At 50.5% G+C, this 23,323-nt stretch overlaps 3 protein-coding genes across 5 annotated transcripts in view; 1 reads left to right on the forward strand and 2 right to left on the reverse strand.

Annotated features, from left to right (window-relative positions):
- Nucleotides 1-3,795, forward strand: part of Supt6h (SPT6 homolog, histone chaperone and transcription elongation factor) — a 38,648-nt gene extending 34,853 nt beyond the window's left edge. For both annotated transcript variants that reach the window (XM_041664045.1, XM_041664046.1), the window contains 5 exons: nucleotides 927-1,039; nucleotides 1,341-1,418; nucleotides 1,502-1,668; nucleotides 2,101-2,288; nucleotides 3,078-3,795. In XM_041664045.1, the coding sequence (XP_041519979.1) occupies nucleotides 927-1,039; nucleotides 1,341-1,418; nucleotides 1,502-1,668; nucleotides 2,101-2,288; nucleotides 3,078-3,264 (733 nt within the window). In that variant the 3' untranslated portion in view covers nucleotides 3,265-3,795. The remainder of the gene's footprint in view (nucleotides 1-926; nucleotides 1,040-1,340; nucleotides 1,419-1,501; nucleotides 1,669-2,100; nucleotides 2,289-3,077) is intronic.
- A 1,634-nt stretch (nucleotides 3,796-5,429) lies between these two features.
- Proca1 (protein interacting with cyclin A1) lies at nucleotides 5,430-14,954 on the reverse strand. Its single transcript, XM_041664048.1, has 4 exons — nucleotides 14,780-14,954; nucleotides 6,638-6,761; nucleotides 6,252-6,410; nucleotides 5,430-6,167 (listed from the first exon to the last, which is right to left on the reverse strand). Exons 1-4 carry the CDS (start codon nucleotides 14,868-14,870, stop codon nucleotides 5,540-5,542), a joined length of 1,002 nt encoding a protein of 333 aa, XP_041519982.1. The 5' UTR covers nucleotides 14,871-14,954; the 3' UTR covers nucleotides 5,430-5,539.
- Nucleotides 14,955-18,868: 3,914 nt separating this feature from the next.
- Nucleotides 18,869-22,434, reverse strand: Rab34 (RAB34, member RAS oncogene family). Of its 2 annotated transcripts, none has more exons than XM_041664689.1 (11): nucleotides 22,414-22,434; nucleotides 21,553-21,756; nucleotides 21,261-21,352; nucleotides 20,629-20,697; nucleotides 20,440-20,541; nucleotides 20,289-20,353; nucleotides 20,107-20,158; nucleotides 19,755-19,836; nucleotides 19,580-19,670; nucleotides 19,354-19,461; nucleotides 18,869-19,268 (listed from the first exon to the last, which is right to left on the reverse strand). In XM_041664689.1, exons 2-11 carry the CDS (start codon nucleotides 21,604-21,606, stop codon nucleotides 19,201-19,203), a joined length of 783 nt encoding a protein of 260 aa, XP_041520623.1. In that variant the 5' UTR covers nucleotides 21,607-21,756; nucleotides 22,414-22,434; the 3' UTR covers nucleotides 18,869-19,200. The 2 variants fall into 2 exon arrangements, with proteins under 2 accessions (XP_041520623.1, XP_041520624.1); XM_041664690.1 differs by having other exon boundaries at nucleotides 20,629-20,694; nucleotides 22,414-22,432.
- Between the last annotated feature and the right edge of the window lie 889 nt (nucleotides 22,435-23,323).

The following is a 23,323-nucleotide window of genomic DNA, read 5'->3' on the forward strand; positions in this document are numbered from 1 at the left end:
TGGGATAAGGGCGTGCACCATTACCGCCCAGCTAGAATCCTCCTTTCTTTATCTGGAGCTGCCCAGGGAGGCCTCTTCCCACCTGATGTTCTGTCCCCTGGTCTCACTCTACCTGTAGCCTGTTGTCTGCAGTGAAGACACCCCTCCGGTGCATCCTCCAGCACAGCCTCCCTGACAGCCTGTACTCAGCGCGCAAGGCCTCTGCCTCCTTAGCCTTAATTGTGCTCTGTCATGTGCAGCCTGTCCCTGTCATCTCTCCTCCCCCAGCACCCAGCTGATATTTATTTGGCCACTTTTTCACAAGTGGTGTCTTTCTTGCTCAGGGTTGTTATTGCTGTGATGAAACATCATGACCAAAGGAAATTGGCGGGGATGGGTTCATTTGGCGTATACTTCCATATCACATTCATCATGGAAAGAAGTCAGGACAGGAACCTGGAGGCAGGAACTGAAGCAGAGGAGAGCTGCTTACTGACTTACTCAGCCTGTTTGTTTTTTTTTTCTTCCTTTTTTATTATTATTTTTAATTTTTTTATTTTTTTGGTTCTTCAAGACAGGGTTTCTCTGTGTAGCCCTAGTTGTGCTGGAACTTTCTTTGTAGACCAGGCTGGCCTTGAACTCACAAAGATCCACTGCCTCTGCCTCCTAAATGCTGGGTTAAAGACATACACCACCGCCGCCTGGCCCAGCCTGCTTTCTTACAGAGCCCAAGACCACCAGCCCAGGAGAGGCCCCACCACAATGGACTGGACCTTCCCACATCAGTCGCTAATTAAGAACATGCCCTACAAGCTTGCCTATGGCCAGTCTTTGGAGGCATTTTCTCAGTTGAGGCTCCCTCCCCTCCAATGACTGAAGCTTGTCGAGTTGACAGAGCACTAGCTAGACAAACAGTATCTGATACTTGTTTCCTTATAAAATCTCAGGATAGAATATGTAACGGTGACTCCTGAAGGATTCCGGTACCGGGGCCAGATCTTCCCGACTGTGAATGGGCTCTTCAGGTGGTTTAAGGATCACTATCAGGATCCTGTTCCAGGTGAGTTCTACTGTACTCTACCGTAGGCTGTGGTGAGAGGGACACGGTCCTAGCTCAGGGAAGTGAAGTCAGTTATCATCTTAGCTGCCTCATGCCTGCTCCAGCTTTTCTGCAGCACAGACGCTCTCCATCTCCTGGCTGTCCTGGAACTCATTTTGTAGGTGAGGCTGGCCTCAAACTCATTGAGATCCACCTGCCTCTGCCTCTCTGAGGGCTGGGATTAAAGCTCTTCTGACTCTTGAGCTGGGAAGCCAGAGTAGCTTTCTGGAGGAATGTAATTGACTGCATCTGTTCCTTACAGGCATCACTCCCAGTAGCAGCAGCAGGACCCGGACCCCTGCTTCCATCAATGCTACCCCAGCCAACATCAATCTTGCAGGTGGGATGCTTGCGGCTGAGACTTGTAGGGCAGTGGGGAACTAGAGGGATTTATATCCTGACATGGCTGTCTGTGTGTTACAGATCTGACACGGGCTGTGAATGCCTTGCCTCAGAACATGACTTCGCAGATGTTCAGTGCCATTGCTGCTGTCACAGGCCAGGGACAGAACCCAAATGCTACCCCAGCCCAGTGGGCATCCAGCCAGTATGGCTATGGTGGCAGCGGAGGAGGCAGCAGCGCCTACCATGTATGTGTTTTCGGGAGAATTCTTCCTGAACTGGGTGAGGAGGAGAGGGGGTGATCATCTTTTACTTCCAGACTCAGATGCTATAGACACCTGGCCATGTCTGCTACCAGGAGCTTCTTATGCTCCGGCCTAGGAACCATCTCTAACAGATGTTCCTTATCTCCAGAATGAAGGGAATAAGAAAGGGCCTGGCCTTTGCACAGGTGGACTATTTGGAACCCTCAAGCCACCTGAGGTGGTCAAGATTAGTGGGCAACTTTGTATGCTGGTGCTATCCTCCTGACTTTTCTTTATTCTCCAGCACACATCCTGCTTCCAGGTGGGTCACCTGGAAGCACTGTTTGGAGCCAGCTCGCATGGCCTGTCAGAGATTGACAAGGAAGCTGAACAAGCCCGCATCAAACCCTTATTTCTCTGTCCACTCCTTTTCAGGTGTTCCCAACGCCAGCCCAGCAGCCAGTGGCCACACCACTAATGACCCCCAGCTACTCCTACACAACTCCAAGCCAGCCCATTACCACCCCACAATACCACCAACTCCAGGCCAACACTACCCCTCAGTCAACCCAGGCCCAGCCCCAGCCTTCCTCCAGCTCCCGACAACGGCAACAGCAGCCAAAGTGAGTACATAGCTAATGGCACAGCACAAGCAGGTTCCTAATAGGAGCAGGTGGTGCCATGTGGGCTGAAGACTTAATATAAGCAGCTGTTGTATATCTTCTTGAAAGCCAAGACCGTTAAGATGCTCCCATGGGGGGCTGGAGAGATGGCTCAGAGGTTAAGAGCATTGCCTGCTCTTCCAAAGGTCCTGAGTTCAATTCCCAGCAACCACATGGTGGCTCACAACCATCTATAATGAGATCTGGTGCCCTCTTCTGGCATGCAGGCAGGCATGGAAGGAATGTTGTATACATAATAAATAAATAAATATTTAAAAAAAAAAAAAGATGCTCCCATGGTACCAGGTAGTAGTGATGCATGACTTTAATTCCAGTACTTGGGAGGTAAAGGCAGGGGATCTCTGTGAGTTGGAGGCCAGCCTGGTCTACAAAGTGAGTTCCAGGACAGCTAGGGCTGTTACACAGAGAAACCCTGTCTCGGTGAGGAAAAAAAAAAAATGTTCCCATGGGCATTGGTTTCTGAGAGAAAAAATGGAAAAGCAACAGAAAGGTTGCTTCCTATAAGAATCAAGTTCTTAAACTGGGTGGTGGCGGTGCACACCTTTAATCCCAGCACTAGGGAGACAGCAGCCGTCCGATATCTGTAAGTTTGAAGCCAGCGTGGTCTACAGCGTGAGTTCCAGGAGAGCCAGGTTCCTTTCTGTGATCTCCTCTGTGACTGATAGGAAGGTGTCCTTTCACACACCCAGAAGAATCCTAGTCTCTTCAGGCCCTTCCTTTCTCTTCCAGGTCCAACAGCCATGCAGCCATCGACTGGGGCAAAATGGCTGAGCAGTGGCTACAGGAGAAGGAGGCAGAACGACGGAAACAGAAACAGCGGCTGACCCCTCGACCCTCTCCCAGTCCCATGATTGAAAGCACCCCTATGTCCATTGCTGGCGATGCGACCCCACTCCTGGACGAGATGGATCGGTAGGGGGCCTGTTCTACAGACTGTGGTTACCTCTGAGGCTTCAAGAGACCTGGCCACCCACAGCCTCACTTCCTGCCCCTCTTTTTTTTTTTTTTTTTTTTGTGTGTGTGTGTGGCATGAAATGACATTCTCTTTAATGTCAGCTGGGATGGGTGGATGCACCAAGGAGCAGTTCTCCCACTCCAGACCTGTGCCAACCACCTGTCCTGGGACCAGGCTATGAGAGAAGAATGTAGCAGGAGGAGGCGAGTGAAATGGAACAGCCGTCATCTCCCTGGAAGCCATTTTGAGGTCTGCCCTCACCTGACACAGGCTGTACATGTGGGGAACCAATGCTATTTATTCAGTTTGAGGCAGGAGGGAGAGGATGGAAAATGTTTTCAGTCTTGATGACAATACTTTGGTGGCATCAAAGTAGGACTTTGGGGGACATGTGGAGCGGTGTTGACCTGCCAGCCCCTGCCTACCTACCCTCATCTACCTATCGCCACCTGCTTCTCACCTGTCATTTGAATAAACAGTGTTTCTACAGAGCACTTGCGAGGCCTCACTGTAGCTCCCTGCTGAGGGGTTGCTTCATATCAGTTTGAAACACCAAAACCTTCCTCTCACAATCCATCAGAGAGACTGGGATTCAGATTGCTTGTGGTCACCTCCCTGCTGAGCCCCATGACCCTGTGTGCTTCTTACATCTTTTGTTACCTATGTTGAGGTGATGTCTCTAGCCCAGGCTGGCCTTGGAGTTACAGCAGTCCTGCTTCTGCCTCCTGAACGCTGGAGTTGCGGGAATGACACGTGTGCGCTTACGACTTTTTGGTTTTTCTTGGGTTTTGGTCTTTTGAGATAGGGTTTCTCTGTTGTAGCCCTGACTGTCGTAGAACTCAGTCTGTAGACTTCAAACTCAGATCCACCTGCCTCTTCCTTCTGAGTGCTGAGATTAAAAGTGTGAACCACAACCCCCAGCTTATTTTTAATTCTGTATGTGCATGTGTGGGTGTGTGCACAGAAAACCAAGAGGGTTATGGATCCCCTGGAGCTGGAGCTGGAGCAGTAGAGCTGTGAGTCACTGTGCATGAGCATTGAGAGCTCAGGCATTTTTCAAGAGCTGAGCCGTCTGCTGGCCTGTCTCTGCTGTTTTACATTAGCTGTCCTATCTATGAAAAGGAGATGGTGACATACTCAGGGCTGAATGAAATGTTGGGCCAGGGCTTGGGCCTGGTGGTTTTTAGCCGCCAGACTACTGTGATGTTCTCATCTCCCACACAGTGTAGAAAAGTAAACCTGAGGGGGCTGGAGAGATGGCTCAGAAGTTAAGAGCATTGCCTGCTTTTCCAAAGGTCCTGAGTTCAATTTCTGGCAACCACATGGTGGCTTACAACCATCTGTAATGAAGTCTGGTGCCCTCTTCTGGCCTGCAGACATACAGACAGAATATTGTATACATAGTAAATATTTTTTAAAAAAAATAAAAATTAAAAAAAAAAAGTAAACCTGAGTCCCTGGGCACCCCTTCATTTCTCAGCTGTGCCTTGGTCTCTGACAGCCAGAAGAGTCAGTTCCTGGCCCAGAATGGGTCCCTCACCTGATCATCCTCGGACACTCAGGCCATGGGAGAGGGACTATTTCCCACCCCTTTCCCTTCCTGGCTCAGTATCAGCCAGCACCCTGGCTCTGGTTCCTTCCGCCCGCAGCCTTCTTTGTTCTGTGTGTTCAGTGTGGGAGAGTAAAGCCTCCCTCCTTTGTGCCTGCTTGAGTCGCCATCGCTGCCTGCATTGAACTCATACCCGCTTTTCTTCACCCTTTGATTGTGTTGGTGGGAAAGGTTGGCTTCCTCCTGGAACTCTCTACTTTCTCCAGCATAGCAGGTCTGCTGCAAGGGGCTCCACCAGCTGGGAAGATCATGTCCCCTGTGGTGCCACAGCCCTTCCCTTGGGCCACTTGAGGAGGGAAAGGCAGGCCAAGTAAGCAGCAGGTTCAGTTTATTGAAGGTGGCGCTGCATAGTGCTGCCCACCACAGAAGGAGTTTCACAAATGGCGCTGGTCTCCATCATTCGCTCCCTTCCTAGACAGATTCTGCCACCTGCTCCTAGGTGGCTTCTCCCTCCTAACTTCCCATAGACATAGACTTCCTCCTTGATCGTAGAATTGTCCCTTGAGAATCCCCCTGACCTCTGGCCCAGAGCCAGCCACCTCCCCCCAGAAGAGGCCCTGTTGGAGGGAGAGAATAGCAGTAGGGGTCAGTTACAGGCTTGATTTATTCACTCTGGTTGCCCTGGCCTCAACTGAGATTGGGGTTGGACACTGGGGGAGATTTTCTCTTGCTCGTCTTCTTGTTTTGTAAGGTCTTTGTCCCATTCTTTTTGGTTTGGGCAGTGCTCTTCTCTTTCTTCTTGGGCGATGATGATTCCACAATGTCTTCACTGGAGCGCCCCTGTTTATTCCGTTCATAGCTGTCCTCACTCTCCGGCTCTTCTCGGCTTTCTGGGCTAGACTCTGACGTCCTGACTAGTTCTGGAGGGGAAGACTCTGATTTCACTGGGCTTTTCTTCTTAGTTAACTTGCCCTTCTTGACATTTTTCTTCGGTTTTGCCTTTTCATCCACCATCTCCTCCTCCTTGTCTTTCTCTTTCTCCTTTTTCTTCATTTTCTTGATGACCTTGCCCTCCTGACTCTTGTCTGTGGTGCTCTCAGAACGCCAGATGGTGATAGGCGCTGCTGAATCGGAAGCACTGGTGACAGGCCTGATGTCTGGGTCAGTAGGTATGTCAGTGGGACACAAGTGAGTCGGGCTGGGAGACTGGGCCTCTTCCTCCTCCTCCTCATTTGGGTCATCTGCCATACATGTGTGATGGATGGAATGGGGATGGTGGATTACTGCCACAGAGAGGGGTCTGTAGCGTTTGCACCTGGTGGGGGAGAGAAGGGAAGAAATGAATGAAGCTGAATCAGGCACCCTGGAGTCCTGTGCCCACCAGCCAGCTGGTACTCACCAGCGGTACCAGATCCGCTCCACACACTCTTCCTCTGGGATGAGTTCAAAGCAAGGGGTATGGATGATGTTGTAGCAGGTTGAGCCCCCATCTCTGGAGCAGGTCGGGCCTACATCTCGGGAGCTGCTACTATTTGTCTTCTCTGAGCAGTACTTCAGCCTGCCACACACCAGACTCTCAGCTTGGCTCCCATACCTCCATGACTCCCCAGGGGCCCAGAGGGACAGCCAGCTGCTTCTGGGCCTGGCCCAGGCTGCCAAGAGAGCTCCCCATTCATTGTTCTTGGAGCCGAGCAGGGTTTAAGAGCTGGGGCTAGGCTGGCAGCACCAGGCCAAGGCTGGAGGGGAACCTGAAGGGGATGGGTCCCCCATGAAGGGGGCCCTCACCTAGATTCACAGTTGCAGTGTCTGACGGTGTGCATGTGCTGCTTGTGATGGCCACATTCCGAGTAGGGGTGGATGACACACTGCTGGTGTTTCCAGCAGCACCTGTCAGTGTCCTCGCAGTCACCTGAGGGAAGAGGGATTCTGGTCATTGGGAGGCAGCCAAACACACCCACACCGCATTCCCCCACCTTGTAATTCCCAACAACTGCTATCATCAGAGGTGGTGACTTAACTCCAGTCCTCTTATCCACTGTCCCTTATCCCTGTCCTCTTATCCACTGCTTTGATACTATCATGGAAACATTGCCACACATGGGATAGAGAGGATCCCTGCCACGCTTCCCTTGCTGTTCTGTATTGCCTTTGTCACTTCCTCTTCTGGGGAATCCACTGCCCCAGGCCCTCTACTGAATGCCCTCTCCAACTCCACAGTGTGGGTAGGGAATGGCCACAGCCTTGTCTGGCAGCCTCCTGCGTGGGTGGCAGTGGGTCCTCGACAGCATGCTCCTTACCTGTTCTGGTTCCTCTGCGCCCTGTCTCCTCCACCTCCTCACTTCTCTTCATTCTTTCCCTGCTCTTTACTAGTCCAAACCATTGTCTTGGACTGGAAGGTGCTCAGTGGGTGTCGATAAGAGGAGGAACTGAGCTCCTGCAGGTTGTCCTCTGCCCTCCACATGCTACCACAGCCACACAAACAAGGCTTTTTAAGAATTGCTTTAAGCTGTTGAGTGGGGGCTGGAGAGATAGCTCAGTGGTTAAGAGCATTGCCTGCTCTTCCAAAGGTCCTGAGTTCAATTCCCAGCAACCACATGGTGGCTCACAACCATCTGTAATAAGGTCTGGTGCCCTCTTCTGGCCTGCAGATATACATACAGACAGAATATTGTATACATGAATGAATGAATAAATAAATAAATATTAAAAAAAATTTAAGAGGCTGTTGGGGGGAGGCAGAGGCAGGTGGATCTCTGAGTTTGAGGACAACCTGGTCTACAGAGAAAATTCCAGGACAGTCAAGACTACTCAGAGATGGGCTGGAGAGATGGCTCAGTGGTTAAGAGCATTGCCTGCTCTTCCAAAGGTCATGAGTTCAATTCCCGGCAACCACATGGTGGCTCACAACCATCTGTAACGAGGTCTGCTATCCTCTTCTGGTCTGCAAACACACACAGATTAAATGTTGTATACATAATAAATAAATATTTAAAAAAAAAGACTACTCAGAGAAATCCAACCTGGGTGGGGAGGCTGCTTTAAATATCCCAGAACCACAGAATGCTGAACAACCTGCCCCAATTTATGCCAGTTTGTGAGGCTGGGGAAGTTTCCCACTTCTTACTGAGCTACATGGGTTTTTCATGGGACTCCCAGTGTTCCATCTCTGACCCTGCTTAGGGCTCCAGGCAGCTCCTGATTTCTCTCTGCACCCTCTGCACCCGTCTAAAAGGTAAACATGCCTCCTGCCCCACCGTCTCCCAGAGGAACAGCCCTGTAGGGGTAAGAAGTGATGAGTTCCGCATCCTGGCTGGAAGGCTGTGGTTAGCTCTCCACTCCCCCCACCCCAAGAGGCAAGGTGATTATGCCTTTATCCAGCTCCTGGGAGTGGCAGAGCTGGGCAGGACATCAGGCAGCAGGAGAGAGAAGACAGCCATGTAGTCTTAGGCTTTCTCTTGCTCTCCTCCTTACCTTTCCCCTGCAATACTGTGAGGCTCCCGAGAGATTCCAGAATACCTCTCACCCACTTTCTCATGCCTCTTCTCCCCGGGGGAAGTAAGGGATGTGTACAGCAGGACCTTGGACTATCATCCCTGCTTTTTTTTTTTTTTTTTTGGCACTTAAATTGAGGCAAAGGGCAGCATAGAGGCATATGCTCTGAGCCTGGAGTCAGTCATGCCTGAGGCTTGGGGCTCTTTCCCTTGACAATTTGCTTTTCTGTGCCTCTCCTACCCACAAAATGGGACAGGGCTAGCTATTATGCAGGGTTACAAGGACATGTTGATGTTTGTGACCACAAAGTATTTTACCAAAGACGGGTGATAAGGACTCAAGGCAGGGCCTTCTCCGGCATTGCAGAAGACAAGGAAAGGATGGGCAGCTGGGTTCTCTACCATATGGCTCTTGGGATCACACTCAGGTTATCGGCAAGCACCTTTACTCGTTGACCCTGGGGCACCTGAGGAATCCCACTGAGAGCCTGTCCCTCCTCCAAGATGTTAGCTCTCACAAATAGGGGTAATGTAGCCTCTGGGGGCCATAGGTCGCATGGACCCACCTTCCGAGGAGAAGGAAGACACATCACTGCTGGACTCCACACTAGCCAGATGTCTTCTCTTCCAGCTGGGCAACCTGCTTATATCTAAGAGTACAAAACGGCAGCAGTGACAACAGCCACCTCCCATGTCATTCAGTCACTAAACATTTTCTAAGATGCTGGGCCCAGACATATATCCTGGGGATGCAGGGATTTAAGAACCAAAGCACACTTCTCCAGAGACTGAAGGGGAGGGGCCAGGAAAGAGCAAAAAGGTTCATGGCAGCAGTGTGAAAATGGAAGAGGGCCAGATGACAATGGCACACGCAGAGGCAGGTGGATCTCAGAGTTCAAGGCCAGCCTGGTTTTCAGAGCTAGTTCTAGGACAGACCCCCAAAGCGACCTGTCTCAAAAAAGAAAAAAAAAAATTGGGGGAGAGAGTAGGGTAGACTGGAGGGGTGAGGACTATGAACTTAGGAACTTGAGTGGCACTGTAGTGATTAGTCAGGGAGGACAGGGCCAGCCTGGTCCAAGGCGTGGAGAGCCTGGGCAGACCACTTGTTTGTAGGGTTCCATAGGCTAGACCCCATGGCCTCAAGCATGCTCAGCAAGTGTTCTACAGCTGAACTATAGGAGTCAGAGAAGTGTGGAGCCAGCTGTTGAGGCTTACTGTCATCCCAGCACCTAGGAGGCAGAGTCAAAGGTTCAAGGTTATCCTCCTCTAAAGCTATCTTGGTCTACATACCAAGTTTTAAGCCAGATAGGGCTACACTGAGAGACCCTGTCTCAAAAAAAAAAAAAAATTAAGTGCTGAACACGTGAAAATTTCTACAGCACTGCTGTTCCCAGCTCCAGCCTGGGAAAGAGGTGCCCAGTGTCCTATTGCTCCAAGCCTCCCTCTTTACTCTTTTCTTCCATGACAGGCTACACTTTCTTTTCTTGATGTTTTATTTTTATGTGCATGGTTGTTGGGCCTGGGTGAGTGTCTGTGCGTGCATAACGTGTGTATAGTATCTGTGGAGGCCGGAAGGAGGCCTAAGAACTAGAGTTATAGCCTGAAGCTAGTGGGCCTTTAATGTGAGCAGAACACTTGTGACATCTGTGAGTTCAAGGCCGGCCTGGTCCACAGAGCTAGACAGCTAGTTCCAGGAGAGCCGGGGCTGTTACACAGAGAAACCCTCTATTGTTATAGAGAGTTGTGAGCAGTCATGTGGTCACTCTGACAGACCAGTTAGTGTTCTCACTCACTAGGCCATCTCTCCAGACCTGCTCTGAACATTTTCAAATGGAACACTCCAGCCCTTTTTCTAACATGCATTTCCCCCCTTTCCTTTTCAAGACATTCATTCAGTAACATTCAGCTAGCAACTCCTCGAGGCAGTAATTAAGGGGGTTATAGCCCCACCTCCAGTGAACTCAGATTCTCGTTCCTTCTCAGCGACCTGCCCCTTTATCAGCATAGCCTTGACCAAGGCTGCTAGCAAAGTCTCAGCTCCAGCCCGAGCCTTTTCCTCTGAACTGTTAGCCAGTTACTCCCTCGCACACTCTTCCTTGGACTTCCATGAAAGCCCTCATCTTTGTTTCAAGACGGGGTTTCTCTGTGTAGCCCTGGCTGTCCTGAAACTCACTCTGTAGACCAGGCTAGTCTCAAACTCGCAGAGATCTTCCTGCCTCTGCCTCCCTAGGGCTGGGATTAAAGGCGTGTGCCACCACCACCTGGCTTATTTTATTATATTGTGTGTATATTGTGAGCAAGTGCTGTGTGATTTTGTTACTTTGGCTTGTGGCCTTGCTTGAAGTCGGACACGGTGAGCCCTCCGGCATTGTCCTCAGCGTTGCTTTTAGCTGCTAGCGGTTTTGTTCTTCTATGTGGCTTTAATTTTATTTTCCATTTCTGTGAAGAATGGCATTGAAATTTTAATTTGGATTACACTGAATCTGTAGACCGCTTTTGATAAAATTTGCCATTTTCATAGTATTCATTCTTTTTTTTTTTTTTTTTGGTTTTTCGAGACAGGGTTTCTCTGTGGACCAGGCTGGTCTCGAACTCACAGAGATCCGCCTGCCTCTGCCTCCCAAGTGCTGGGATTAAAGGCGTGTGCCACCATCGCCTGGCTCGGCTCATAGTATTCATTCTTCCATAAAAAATAGGAGGTCTTTCATCCTTTCGTGTCTTTATTTTCTTTTTCTTTTTCTTTCTTTCTTTTTTTTTTTTTTTTTGGTTTTTCGAGACAGGGTTTCTCTGTAGCTTTGGAGCCTGTCCTGGAACTCCCTTGGTAGACCAGCCTGGCCTCGAACTCACAGATATCCACCTGTCTCTGCCTCCCAAGTGCTGGGATTACAGGCGTGCGCCACCACAGCCCGGCTTGTCTTTATTTTCTTTATTCAGTGTTTTAAAGTTTCAGCTGCTGAGATCTTTACATCCTGGATCAGGCTTGTTCCAAGGATTTCTTGTTGCTATTTCAGGTCATTGTGAGTGAGGTTATTTCCTTATTTTCCTCACATTTACTTGTGAGTCTGTGTGTGTGGGCATGCCACAGTACGCATGTGGAAGGCAGAAGACAACCTGTAGGCGTCTGCTCTCTCCTTCTACCCTGTTGGTTCTGGGGATCAAACTCCAGTCATCAGGATTGGTGGCAAGAGCCTGTTCCTGCTGAGTATCTCACTACTGGCTACTAACCTTTGTAATCTAATTTTATAAGCAGCCACTTTGTTGAAAGTATCAGCTCTACTATGCTCTTCTGGTGGGATCCTTATTGTCTCTTATGTATAGGGTTATCTCCAAATAATGATACATATTTATGTCCCTTTAATCTCCTCCGTTTGTCTTATTGCTCTAGCTAAAACTTCAAGCATTATTAAGAGTGGACTTGCCGGACAATGGTGGCACATGCCTTTAATCCCAGCACTCGGGAGGCAGAGACAGGTGGATCTCTGTATATTTGAGGCCAGCCTGACATACAGAGTTAGTTCCAGGACAGAGCTCCAAAGCTCTAGAGCTACAGAGAAATCCTGTCTCAAAAAAAAAAAAGAGTGAACTGCAGAGGCATTGCACAGACATACATGCAGGCAAAATACTCCTACACATAAAAAAGAAAAATTAAAAAGAAAATTAGTCGGGTGGTGGTGGCACACACCTTTAATCCCAGCACTTGGGATACAGAGGCAGGTTAATCTCTGTGAGTTCGAGGCCAGCCTGGTCTACAGAGTGAATTCCAGGACAACCAAGAATACACAGAGAAACCCTGTCTCAAAATACAACAACAAAAAGAAATTGTGACCCCCCCAGCCCGCCAATCATCTTCCTGCCCCCTGTGTGTTTCCCGTAGTTAACCCTTTGCAGAAAGCAGCAGACATTTCTGCTAGAAATCAAGGGATAACACTTGCCTTCCATGCCATATCTATCTACCCCTGCACCTTCCTGTGCCTTCACTTAGACCCCTATCATCTTTCTGCTTGTTTGTTGTTTTTGAGGCAGAGTCTCGCTGTGCAGGCCTGGCTGGCCTGACTTGCTTACTTCTGCCTCCTATGTGCTGGGATTAAAGGCTTGAGCCACAAAACCAAGCTTAAACTCCACCATCTCTGACCTAAGATGCAGCCATAGCTTCCCTCCTGATTTCCCCAACTGTGGTCCTCACTGCCTTCCTTCAGTCCTCGCCATACAGCCAAGCTGAGTTTTATAGAGTACCAACTGGCTTCTTCTCTTCTTCCTGCCATGTGCTGGAATCATAGGGATGTGCCACCAGGCCTGGCTTCCGTCCTTCCTTCACGATTAAGTGTGGACTTTATCATGCCAGTAGGACCCAGTTCTCTCCTCACGGACAGTTTCTCCCATCCCTCACTTTACCATTCTTTCTCCCCTGCCACTCTCCCACATGCTACCTGCTCAGCTCAGTGGGAAAATGTTGTTGCTCATAATTGCCCACATTTGTAATCCAAGAACTTGGTAGGCTGAAGCAGGAGGGCTAACCTGGGCTACACAGCAACACCTTGTCTCAAACACCAATACTGTCCAAGTGGAATTAATTGTGTGTGTGTTTTATGTGCCCTCTGACCTGCTACCATAGTTCTAAGAAAGACATTCCTGTATTTACTCCTTAAGAATAATAACCGTATTTCATCTGCCTCTGTATCCAGAAATAGCTCAGTCTTTGTTGGTTGACTGAGTGTATGTATTCAGTCTCCTACTGGAATACATAAATTCACTATTTGAGCCACAAAGAGGCACTAGAGAGTCTGTCCCTAGCTCAACTGGGGTACTGTGTTTTATCTTTTTATACATTTATCTTTGGGATCATTTCACATAGCAGTAGGAGGAAGAGGAGTGACATTCAGAAAGGCAGCGTAGACAACAGGCTGGCCCAGAGTTCCCCACATTGCCTGGGCTGCCCTTGAATTTATGGTAGTTCTCCTGTCCCAAGAACTGGAGTTACTAGCAGGAGTCTCCCTGCTCACTTTATTTATTTACTTACTTTGACTGGGGCTGTGTTGTGGAAAAAGTAGGGGAAGTCTCTGGGGATCATATCCAGGGTTTCACACAAGCTAAGCAAGCATCCTTACCTACAACTCCAGCCCTCAGCTCTTCTGGGAGTTTTTCTGGGGGAGATGGTTTCCCAGGATGTACACTTTCACAGTGCTAGACTTAGGGGGCTGGAAAGATGGCTCAGAGGTTGAGAGCACTGGCCACTCTTCCAGAGGTTCAATTCCCAGCAACCACATGGTGGCTCACAACCATCTGTAGTGATATCTGGCGCCCTCTTCTGGCTAGCAAGGATACATGCAGCCAGAGCAGTGTATACATAATAAATAAATCTTTGAAGTGTGACTAAAAATTGCATAGAAAGGGACCCAGACCAAGAGAGGCGAAGTGACCAGCCTAATAGACAGCAGATGCACAAGTAAAGCCCAGGTCTTCTGGGTTTCTTAGCCTGTGTGCTTTTAGCCCTGTGTGCTCTGTTAGCTAAGGAAACACACAAGTTCCAGAACTGAGTCTTAAATCATCATCCCCTAAAACACTTGTGCTTAATCCCTAGCATGGCTAATTCCTCACTTCTGGTTTTTTGTTAATCATGATCCACAGCCTCCCCTATTTATTTTGAATCCTAAAGTCATTCCAGTAAGGGCCTGCGTCTAGGTCAGGATCAAACTGTTGGTTTTCCTTCCTCCTGTCACTGCGAACAGGATTTGTGTGGGATTGAAGCTTGTTCATGTCCCACTAATACCCTTAATAGATGCTGACAGCATCAGCTGTTTGGGAGGGAAAGAGGATTTAGGAAGGCAGCCTGCCCCTTTGTCTACAGAGGAGAGAGGAGAGCAGTGACCAAGGCAGTACTTCAGATCTCCTGCAACAGAATGAGGACGGGTAATGGTTTGAAAGGAAGAGAAAAGCTGTGGTCTCTTCCTTGGAACAGGTAGCAAGGGTCTAACTCAAACTCACTCATTTGTATGCTCATTTGTAGAGGTCCTCTTTGTCCTGCGAAGCCCCTCCCCTCCTTTGAGGACCAGAGAATGGGCACCACAGCAGCCAAAAGGAGACAGTAGGAAGGATGAAACAAGAAACCAAAGAGGAGGCTGCAAGAGAGGGGCAGTGAGTCTTCTGGGAAATGTCTCCTAGGCTCAGGGACCCATCTTGGAGGTGATTATGATGTCACTTGTGGACCCCGGACTCTTTCCTGCCCTCAAGGTCAATGGAACCGATCGCCCAGCCCCGGCTGGATGGGTGGGTTCTTGCCAGAGCCTCCCGCCTCTGGGGCAGCAGGCTAGGTCAGCGGCGGGCAACCTGATGCTCAACAGTTAAGCTTTGACTCGGGAGCGTTTGCTTCAGGTCAAGGCAAGCGATCTTCCAGAGCCCCGCCCAGCCCCGCCCCCAGCCTTCCGCCCCGCCCCTTTACCGGTGCTCTCTCTCTCGTCCCAAACGTCAGTTTTGCAGCCACTCTTTTCCTCAGTCCATCTTTTAATCGTTAGTGTCGTCCTGACCCACATCGCTGTCAGCCTAGTTCTTCCACAGGACTCTACCTCGCAGAGTTCAACGTTGAATCTCAGCTTAGTGGAGCCCTCGGCCCAGCAGTAAGCTCCAGTCCAGCCCCTAGCTCCGCCTCATGCTTGCCCAGCTCCCAGCCCACCTCCCCCCTCCCTGTCTTCCAGCCCGGGTCTAAGCGTCAGGCGTGTTCTACATCCGGGATCTCAAGCTCCTTCCACGACCCTTCGTCACGCCCTTAACGCCAATACCAGCTTTTGCCTTACAAACCGAGCACTCAATCGCATACCTAGTTCCTTGCTGGTCCCTGCTTCTAAAAAAAAACCCTACCGAAACCCCGCCCCCAGCAGGTACGCCCCGCCCATTCCAATCTCAAGAGCCTTTGCACTTGTGGACCTGTCCCGCCTTCGGAGGCCGGGACGTCCACGAGGTCCGCCCCTGACAGTTCAGAGAGCAGTCTTCTTGAACGTGGCGTTGCGGACGTCCAGGATTTGGGTCTGCTTGAAGACATGCTGGTTCTCTTCTAGTATGTACGATACCTCCCCACACTCCCAGACCACTAGACCCATCCACCCCCGTTCCACCCTTCAGGTTTCTCCCAGTCCCAAAGGTCACTTGGTCCTAGGTTCCATACAGCTCATTTTCCTGTTCAGACAGTAAGGTGGCCTACAGTCATGGTAACTTCGTCCCAGTATACACCCTTTACACCCTCAAACACAGCATGCACACTTATCCATCACCCACAGCGATGCCAAAAGTCTACACACAATACACAGAACTATTTTAACAAGGTGCACCCACACATGCAGGTCGTGGGACTACACACTCAGACCCCTGGGAGCACTTCAGTACTGAGGTGGCTTCTCGCATGCGCGCTGAATTAACCGGCTCTGTACAAAGAGGACCCCAGAGCTGTGGAAACAGAGACGGAAAATAGACACAAGACAGAATGAAATGAATGAGAGCTACTTTGCAGACATTCCACACAGCACATATCACTTTCCCTCCAAGCAGCTCCCCAAACCAGAATATGTGTGCCTCAAAAAGCAGAGAACAGCTGGGCAGTGGTGTGCTAGCCTTTATCTGTTCGTTTGTTTATTTGTTTGTTTGTTTTTATGTGCATTGGTGTTTTGCAAGCATGCTAGTCTTTGTGAGGGTGTTGGATCCTGGAGTTACAGACAGTTTGCAAGCTGCCATTTGGGTGCTGGGAATTGAACCCGGGTCCTCTAAAAGAGTAGTCATTGCTCTTTACCACAGAGCCATCTCTCTAGTCCTGGTGCTCACCTTTAATCCAAACACTTGCAGGCAGATCTGCGTTTGAGGACAGCCTGGTTTTCATAGTGAGTTCTAGGACAGCCAGGGTTATATAGAAAGACCTAAACTATAATACAATAATAATAATAATAATATAATAGCTGGGTGGTGGTGGCACACACCTTTAATCCCAGCACTTGGGATGCAGAGGCAGGTGAATCTCTGTGAGTTCGAGGCCAGCCTGGGCTACAAGAGGACAGGCTCCAAAGCTACAGAGAAACCCTGTCTCAAAAAAAATAATAATAATAATACAAGAAAAAAGAAAAAGAAAAGCAGGGACAAGGCCAGGTAAGATGGCATGTGCCGTTGTACCTCTAATCGGGAGACAGACGCAGGTAGATATCTGAGGTCCAGGTCACGTGGGGTTAACCACGAAACCCTGTCTCAAAAATAAATAAATGTAAACCCCTAGAGCTAGGGGTGGATTACCTCCACAGGAGTTGTTGGCCAGGGAGACCCAAACAGCCTCTAAGACAATAGGACTATGCCCATTGCTGCCAGTGACATTCCAAAACTGAACAGAAAGACCCTGTTGTTTCTGATGTCCTATGCATTGGTTACAGAACTTGGAGAAATAAGTCTAGGACTGAGCCAAAAAACGTCCCCTACCGGTGGTCTAGCTCTTGTAGTACCGTAAAGTGCCACAGAGGTTGCTGGGCGAATCACGGCCTAAAGTCCTACTCAGCTGTGAATTCTGCATGCTTCATGGGGAAAGCAAGCGCGCTGTGTCAGCTAGTGCAGCAGTGGATAGCAGGTATGGATAAAACATTTTTCTGGGGCTGGAGAGATGGCTCAGAGGTTAAGAGCACTGACTGCTCTTCCAGAGGTCCTGAGTTCAATTCCCAGCAACCACATGGTGGCTCACAGCCATCTGTAATGAGATCTGGTGCCCTCTTCTGGCCAGCAACCATACAGACAGACAGAACACTGTCTTCATAATAAATAAATAAATCTTTAAAAAAAAAAAAAAAACCATTTTTCTGGGGCTGGAGAGATGGCTCAGAGGTTGGGAGCACTGGCTGTTCTTCCAGAGGTCCTGAGTTCAATTCCCAGCCAACCACATGGTGGCTTACGGCCATCTGTGCTGAGATCTGGCGCCCTCCTCTGGCGTGCGGGTATACATGGAGGCAGAATGTTGTATACATAATAAATAAATGAATCTTTAAAAAAAAAAATTTTCTGATTGGATTTATGCCAAGCCTGCTCCAAAATGTAAACTTCACATCTAATATGGGCCTTAGATAAAACCCATGGCCAGAGAAGTCATAGCCCCCGTGGAAAATCAACAGCTGTTTTTTGTTTTGTTTGGTTTTTCGAGACAGGGTTTCTCTGTAGCTTTTGCGCCTGTCCTGGAACTAGCTCTTGTAGACCAGGCTGGCCTCGAACTCACAGAGATCGCTTGCCTCTGCCTCCCGAGTGCTGGGATTAAAGGCGTGCGCCACCACCGCCCAGCCAACAGCTATTGCTTTGGTGAGAATGGTGTCCCAGCTAAGCTGCTTCCCAACATTTATGACTGTCATTTTCTGCATTTTCCTCGCTTGTGTTTTACAGCAGAAGAAATATTGCCAAGACTTGTTACCAGCTGTACTCTGAAAGATGGGAATAAATAAAAGACATCAGCATCCCACTGGAGTTAATTGACCATAGTCAGATTTCCATATCACTTCCTCCAAGGCTCAGGGACCATTATGAAAGGGGGGCAGAAAGGGTTTAAGAGCCCAAGGAAAGGGAGAAGTGTTATGTAGCAATTTTATTTGACATAAAATCCTCCATTTTAGCTGGGTGGTGACGGTGCACATCTTTAATCCTAGCCCTTGGGAGGCAGACAGATCTCTGTGAGTCGAGGCCAGCCTGGTCTACAGAGCAAGTTTTAGGACAGCCACACACAGAGCTACACACAGAGAAACCCTGTCTCGAAAAATCAAAAAAGTAAAACAAACAAAAACCCTTCCGTCTTAGAGGGAAACCCCTTAAAAGACATAGGATGTTCTGCAGGAAGGTTCCTTAAGTTCAGGAAGTAAAGAACTCAAAGGCTTCAGGAAGTCCCTGAAATTGAGCAGCTAAACTAGGCTCCTCCTTCCCCAAGCATATTTAAGCAGTCAGGACTGCTTGAGAGACACTCTTAGACAAGCTGAACTGGCTGGAAGAAAGCCCCTCCAACCTGTTCAGCTGCCTGAAGACTGCAGCAAGCTCCAGGCTTCATAAGCTGGCATCATACTGGGGTAGCTGTGGGGGATGCAGCTTGGCTTGAGCCATTTCTGCTCCTGGAAGAAGACGCTCACCCATGCTCCTGTAAGTCACCTGAATAAAATTCACTGGTTCACCAAACTGGACTTAGAGGATGCATATCCTTGGTCTGTCATCAATTTCCTATCTGGGACAAATGGACCTAGGGGCACTGTCACACAGTTCACAGATACAGAGTAATGTCTAGATCAGGCTGGCCTACAAGAGACCCTGCCTCAAAGAGAGAGAGAGACAGAAAGGAAGGAAGGAAGAAAAAGGGTAGTTATTCAGATTTCTCCCGATGAGGACTGAGAGGATACAGTCTGTCCTCCAAAGCCTGGTCTCTGAGGGTTTAGCCAGTGTGAGCCCTGTGTTGGGAGCAAGAATAGACAGAATCCCCACAGGGGCTCCAGTTCCCGAATCACTACAGCTATTAGCCCCTGGAAAGAAACCCAGCCCAGAAAACATTCTAACAGATTTTAATGCATAAGGCACAGTAAATTGTTGAGCATCTTCATCCATAAAGGGCTCAGGAGGCTGAGCAAAAGCAGCAACGCTGACCCCCATCAGGCACCCTGGAGAGCCCCAGAGGAATAAGGGGTCATCCAGTCTTTGGCATGGTACCTGGGGGCAGGAAGTGACTAGCATGGTCCCAGTTACCCTCTGGGGGCACTGCCTTCAAGGGGCGACTCTTTGGTCTGGAAAAAGTCAGTGCAAATGTCCAGGGGTTGACTTCAGAAGCAGTTGGGGTGGCACAGTCCCCCAGGAATGGGCAGTTTCTGGACAGTCCTCTCTTCAAGGACAACACGTGGCCTTTTTCTTGCTGGCAGTTAGGTAGAGGTTTTTGTCGTCACTGTTGATGCCTGGAAAAGGTGGGAAATACAGGCACTGGAGGTTCATTCCCTCCCCCTGCTCTTGGCCTGCCACTTTCAACTGGGGAACACTTACGAACAACATCCCCAATGCGCCGAGCCCCTGATTTCTCCAGCTCAGCCACAACATTGGCCTCAAAGGTCAATGCTGCCACGCGGAAGAAGAATTCCCGGACATTCTCACCTGACATGGGGAGCAGAAACGGGTGCTTAGGGGAAACTAGATGGACCCAGCTGTAGATGTAGGAGTGAGAGGTGGGCAGGCAGGCACACACAGCAGGAGGCTGGGGATCCCAACTCACCAGTGAGGGAGGACACTGCCCAGTACTCAGCCTTCATCTCTTGGGCCACCTTGAGGGCATCCTTCTCCATTAGGGAATATTGAGCAGGCGTCTGGGAGAATAAAATCAGCATCAGATGGGGGGTGGGAGTGGGTCCCCTCACCAAGCTGGGGCGTTCTCCCACTGGCACGCTCACACTCAGGTCCTTCTTGGAACCCACAAGGAAGAGAAGCACGTTGGAAGGGTCATTCTCCTTGAGCGCGTCAGCGAGCCACTGCCTGCCACAGATGGTGGACGGCTGTAAGGAATGAGTGAGCCTGACAGGCCCCTTCCACCATCTTTCCCTTGTCCAGTTACCAACTCTCTTTTTTCTTTTTCCTTTGCCCCCCCCCCCATCATTCAGAGGATTGATCCCAGTTTCCCACGCGTTGCTGGCAAGCGCCCCACTGCTCAGCTACAGACACAGCTCTTAGATACACCCTCTTTCTGACCATCTTTTCTAAGTCCTCGCTGGATTTCCCCACCGTGTGCTGGGCATCCTTACATACTTGGTATGTTCCAGGGATGCCACATCATTCAGGTTGAAGACAATGATGATGGCTGTAAGAGGGACAGAAACAGCTGCAAGCTGGCAGACTGACGGACGCCTACGGCTCACTTCCCTTACCCACTCTGTCTACTTAGAAGCTTGATGCGCTTAGACTGCCTGCATCACGGGCCGAACTTATACCTTGAGCTCCTCGGTAATAGGTGGAAGCAATGCATTTGAACCTCTCCTGCCCAGCAGTGTCCCAACTGCAAGAAAGGAGAGTAGAACTGAGACAATAGGGTGTGCAGAACCGGGTGACAGGCTAGCTGGAAGGGGTGGAGGGGACACTCACAGTTGGAGACTGAAGGGGACACCCAACACTTCAAATCGTTCCATCTCAAAATCCACTCCAATGGTGGCCTTGTAATTTTTATCGAAAGTGTCTTTGCAGAACCTGGGGAGGCACCCAGTAGCCTGTAGCATTGCCCACCTCGTAGAGACTGATCCTACCTTCCCCAGCCGCGCTCCAGAATCCCGTTACCTATTAATGAGACAGGTCTTCCCCACAGAGAGGTCCCCCACAACGATGACCTTGGATATTTTAAATCTGCTGGACAGAGGAGTAGATGGACAGAGAAAGTGAACATCAACTTTTCACTCTAGAGAGTTCTAATACTCTGACTGGGGCTTAGTTGTACCTAAGCAGAAAGTTACGTTGTTACCATGGACTGGACAGAAGGCTTCCCTGGAAGCCTGGGAGGTCCTGGACAGACGTATGTGCTGGGGAGCAGTGTTTAACATTAGGGACATTCACGCCTCTCTTTCTCTGGGGTATGTGTGTTGGGGGGAGGCTGCTAGGAGGGGCTGAGATGGCCCAGGGTGGGTTTTTTTTGTTCGTTTGTTTTGTTTTTTGTTTTTGGCCCAGGGTTTTACACATGTTACACAAGTGCTCTTTCTCTTCCTCTGAGCTGCACACAGCTCCAGCCTAGAGGCTGTATGTGCATGACCTCCCCATGATGGATGCCTTCTTCATAGGCTTGCAACAGTCTCGTTCAGAGGAAAGGGGAGAACTTCAGAGCTGAGGCATAACCATGTAGCCTCAAAGGGGTCATTCGAATGCCTTCAAAGTTTCTTGAGTATTTTTTTTTTAAGTTAGGGGTGTTCCTAACTCACCCCACGGTGCCTGTCCGGTGCTCCTGGCAGGCGCAAGTGACGCGGGGATGGAAGTCTTTGCGCACGTGCAAAGCGGCCTCCTTCCTCAGGCACTGAAAAGGACATTGTAAGAATGGGGCTTTTGTCCCGCAGCCAAGCAGCCAGGGGTGGGGGGTGGGGTGGGAAGCGGACCACCCAGAAACAGCGGGCCTTGCTGGGCGACTGGGCAGGGCCCAATCCAACTGCTCGGGTGCCACCTCTCCCCGCCCACACTCCGCTACAGCCAGAGGCCCGACGTGGCCCTGGTGCCTACCTGGGGCAGCTCCGCCAGGACGCGGTCCCTCCGCACGGGCGCCAGAATGTTCATCTTGTCTGCGGCCTTGCGGGGCTCCCCGGGAAGGCGCGGAAGCCTGATCCGTCCTGGTCCGTGGGGACCCGACGATCACCCGCGGCCGCGGGGTACCGACAATCACCCGGGGCCACGGGGAGCCTGCTGGAGCCCTCGGCCTCGGAGGCGCTACGACCACCGCGGGCCAAGGGGATGAGCCCACAATCACCCGAGCCCGGGGCGTTCCGAAGACCACTCGGGGGCGGGGAGACCCCTCGGCCACTAGCTGTGAGCGGGGAGTCGCGTCCTGGGGAGCCCGGACCCTCGCGGACCCTACAATGACACGGGGTCTAATAGCTCCTACGATAACCCGGGGCCGCGGAGACCCGACGACAACTCGGGGCTGGGATGGCTCTACCATAACAGAGCGGCCCGGGGGCGCGGGGCCGCCCCGCCACCCCGAATCAGTGCGCGCAGGGGCGGCTCTGCCGACGCCCGCCAACGGTGAGAAGAGGGGGCAAGGGCCCTGGACCCGCGGCGAGGCCTGCCGTCCCACTCGGTTCCCACTTCGCGAACTATGTAACACGATCCCCGGAAATTCCTGGAGAAGGGCCGCCCCCTGCCCCGCACCCAGCCGCTCCGGGGCTTGCAGCCGCCCTAGTGGCGGCCCTCGCCAACCCCCTCCTCTCTCCTGCGTGCTGCCCGGGCTCTAGCTCGCGGGCCAGATTCCTTACCCAACACCAAGACTGCCTCCACCCAGATTGGAGCCTTTTCAGACTGGGATTCTCTAAACCTCTCTCCCCTTCATGTCCCTGTTGGGGCTGCATCTTTCTTGGGACCCCTTACCCAGCGGAACTGGTGATCGGGAACCGGTGAATGTAGCGCAGCATCTGGCAAGACCCAGAGCCGCCGAGGGGAAAAGGGGGAGAGAAGGGGCCCAAGGAGAGGCGGCGCTTACCCTCCACGACTCTAGGCCTAGAGCATGACTCATAGAGTCTGCCCCTGCTTGCCCTTCTGCCCTGAGAGGTGGGACCAAGGGCCTTCAGGGGCTGCCAAGATCTGAACGAAGTATCCACCAAGGACCAGACATCTCAGATCTGTTGTCTTTCCGTCGAATCTCCTACGGTAGAGGATGAGGAAATGTTAGGTTGGCTAGAATTTCGTCTTCTAGAATAGTCACCATTCCGGGACTCCAGGAGTCCCTTTCTAATACGGGTGTTCACCTTTTTCTCCCCAGATTAGAACTGTCAAAACCAGAACAACTTTTACTTTTTTACACACACACACACACACACACACACTCACACTCACACACACACCCATGGAAACTGTCATGTCTGAGGCTAAATTTAAAGAAGCGTGAGTTGCCGGGTAGTGGTGGTGCACGCCTTTAATCCCAGCACTCAGGAGGCAGAGGCAGGCGGATCTCTGTGAGTTCGAGGCCAGCCTGGTCTACAAAAGCTAGTTCCAGGACAGGCTCCAAAACCACAGAGAAACCCTGTCTCGAAAATCCCCCCCCCCAAAAAAAAGATGCGAAGATGAATGGAATACAGGCCTAGAAAGGAACAACTAGTTCCGAGGTGAGGACCAGGAAATTATTCACAGGAAAAACTAGGTTATCCTAGAGTGATGGTTCTCAGCCTGTGGGTCTAATCCAATATCTAATACACAAATATTTACATTACTAATCATAACTAGCAAAATTACAGTTATGAAGTAGTATCGAAAATAATTTTATGGTTGGGGTCACCACAAC

The sequence above is a fragment of the Microtus oregoni genome, unplaced genomic scaffold (genome assembly GCF_018167655.1).
Source record: "Microtus oregoni isolate MIOR12 unplaced genomic scaffold, Mior012 000015F_ref0000493, whole genome shotgun sequence".
Classification (NCBI taxonomy): Eukaryota; Metazoa; Chordata; class Mammalia; order Rodentia; family Cricetidae; genus Microtus; species Microtus oregoni.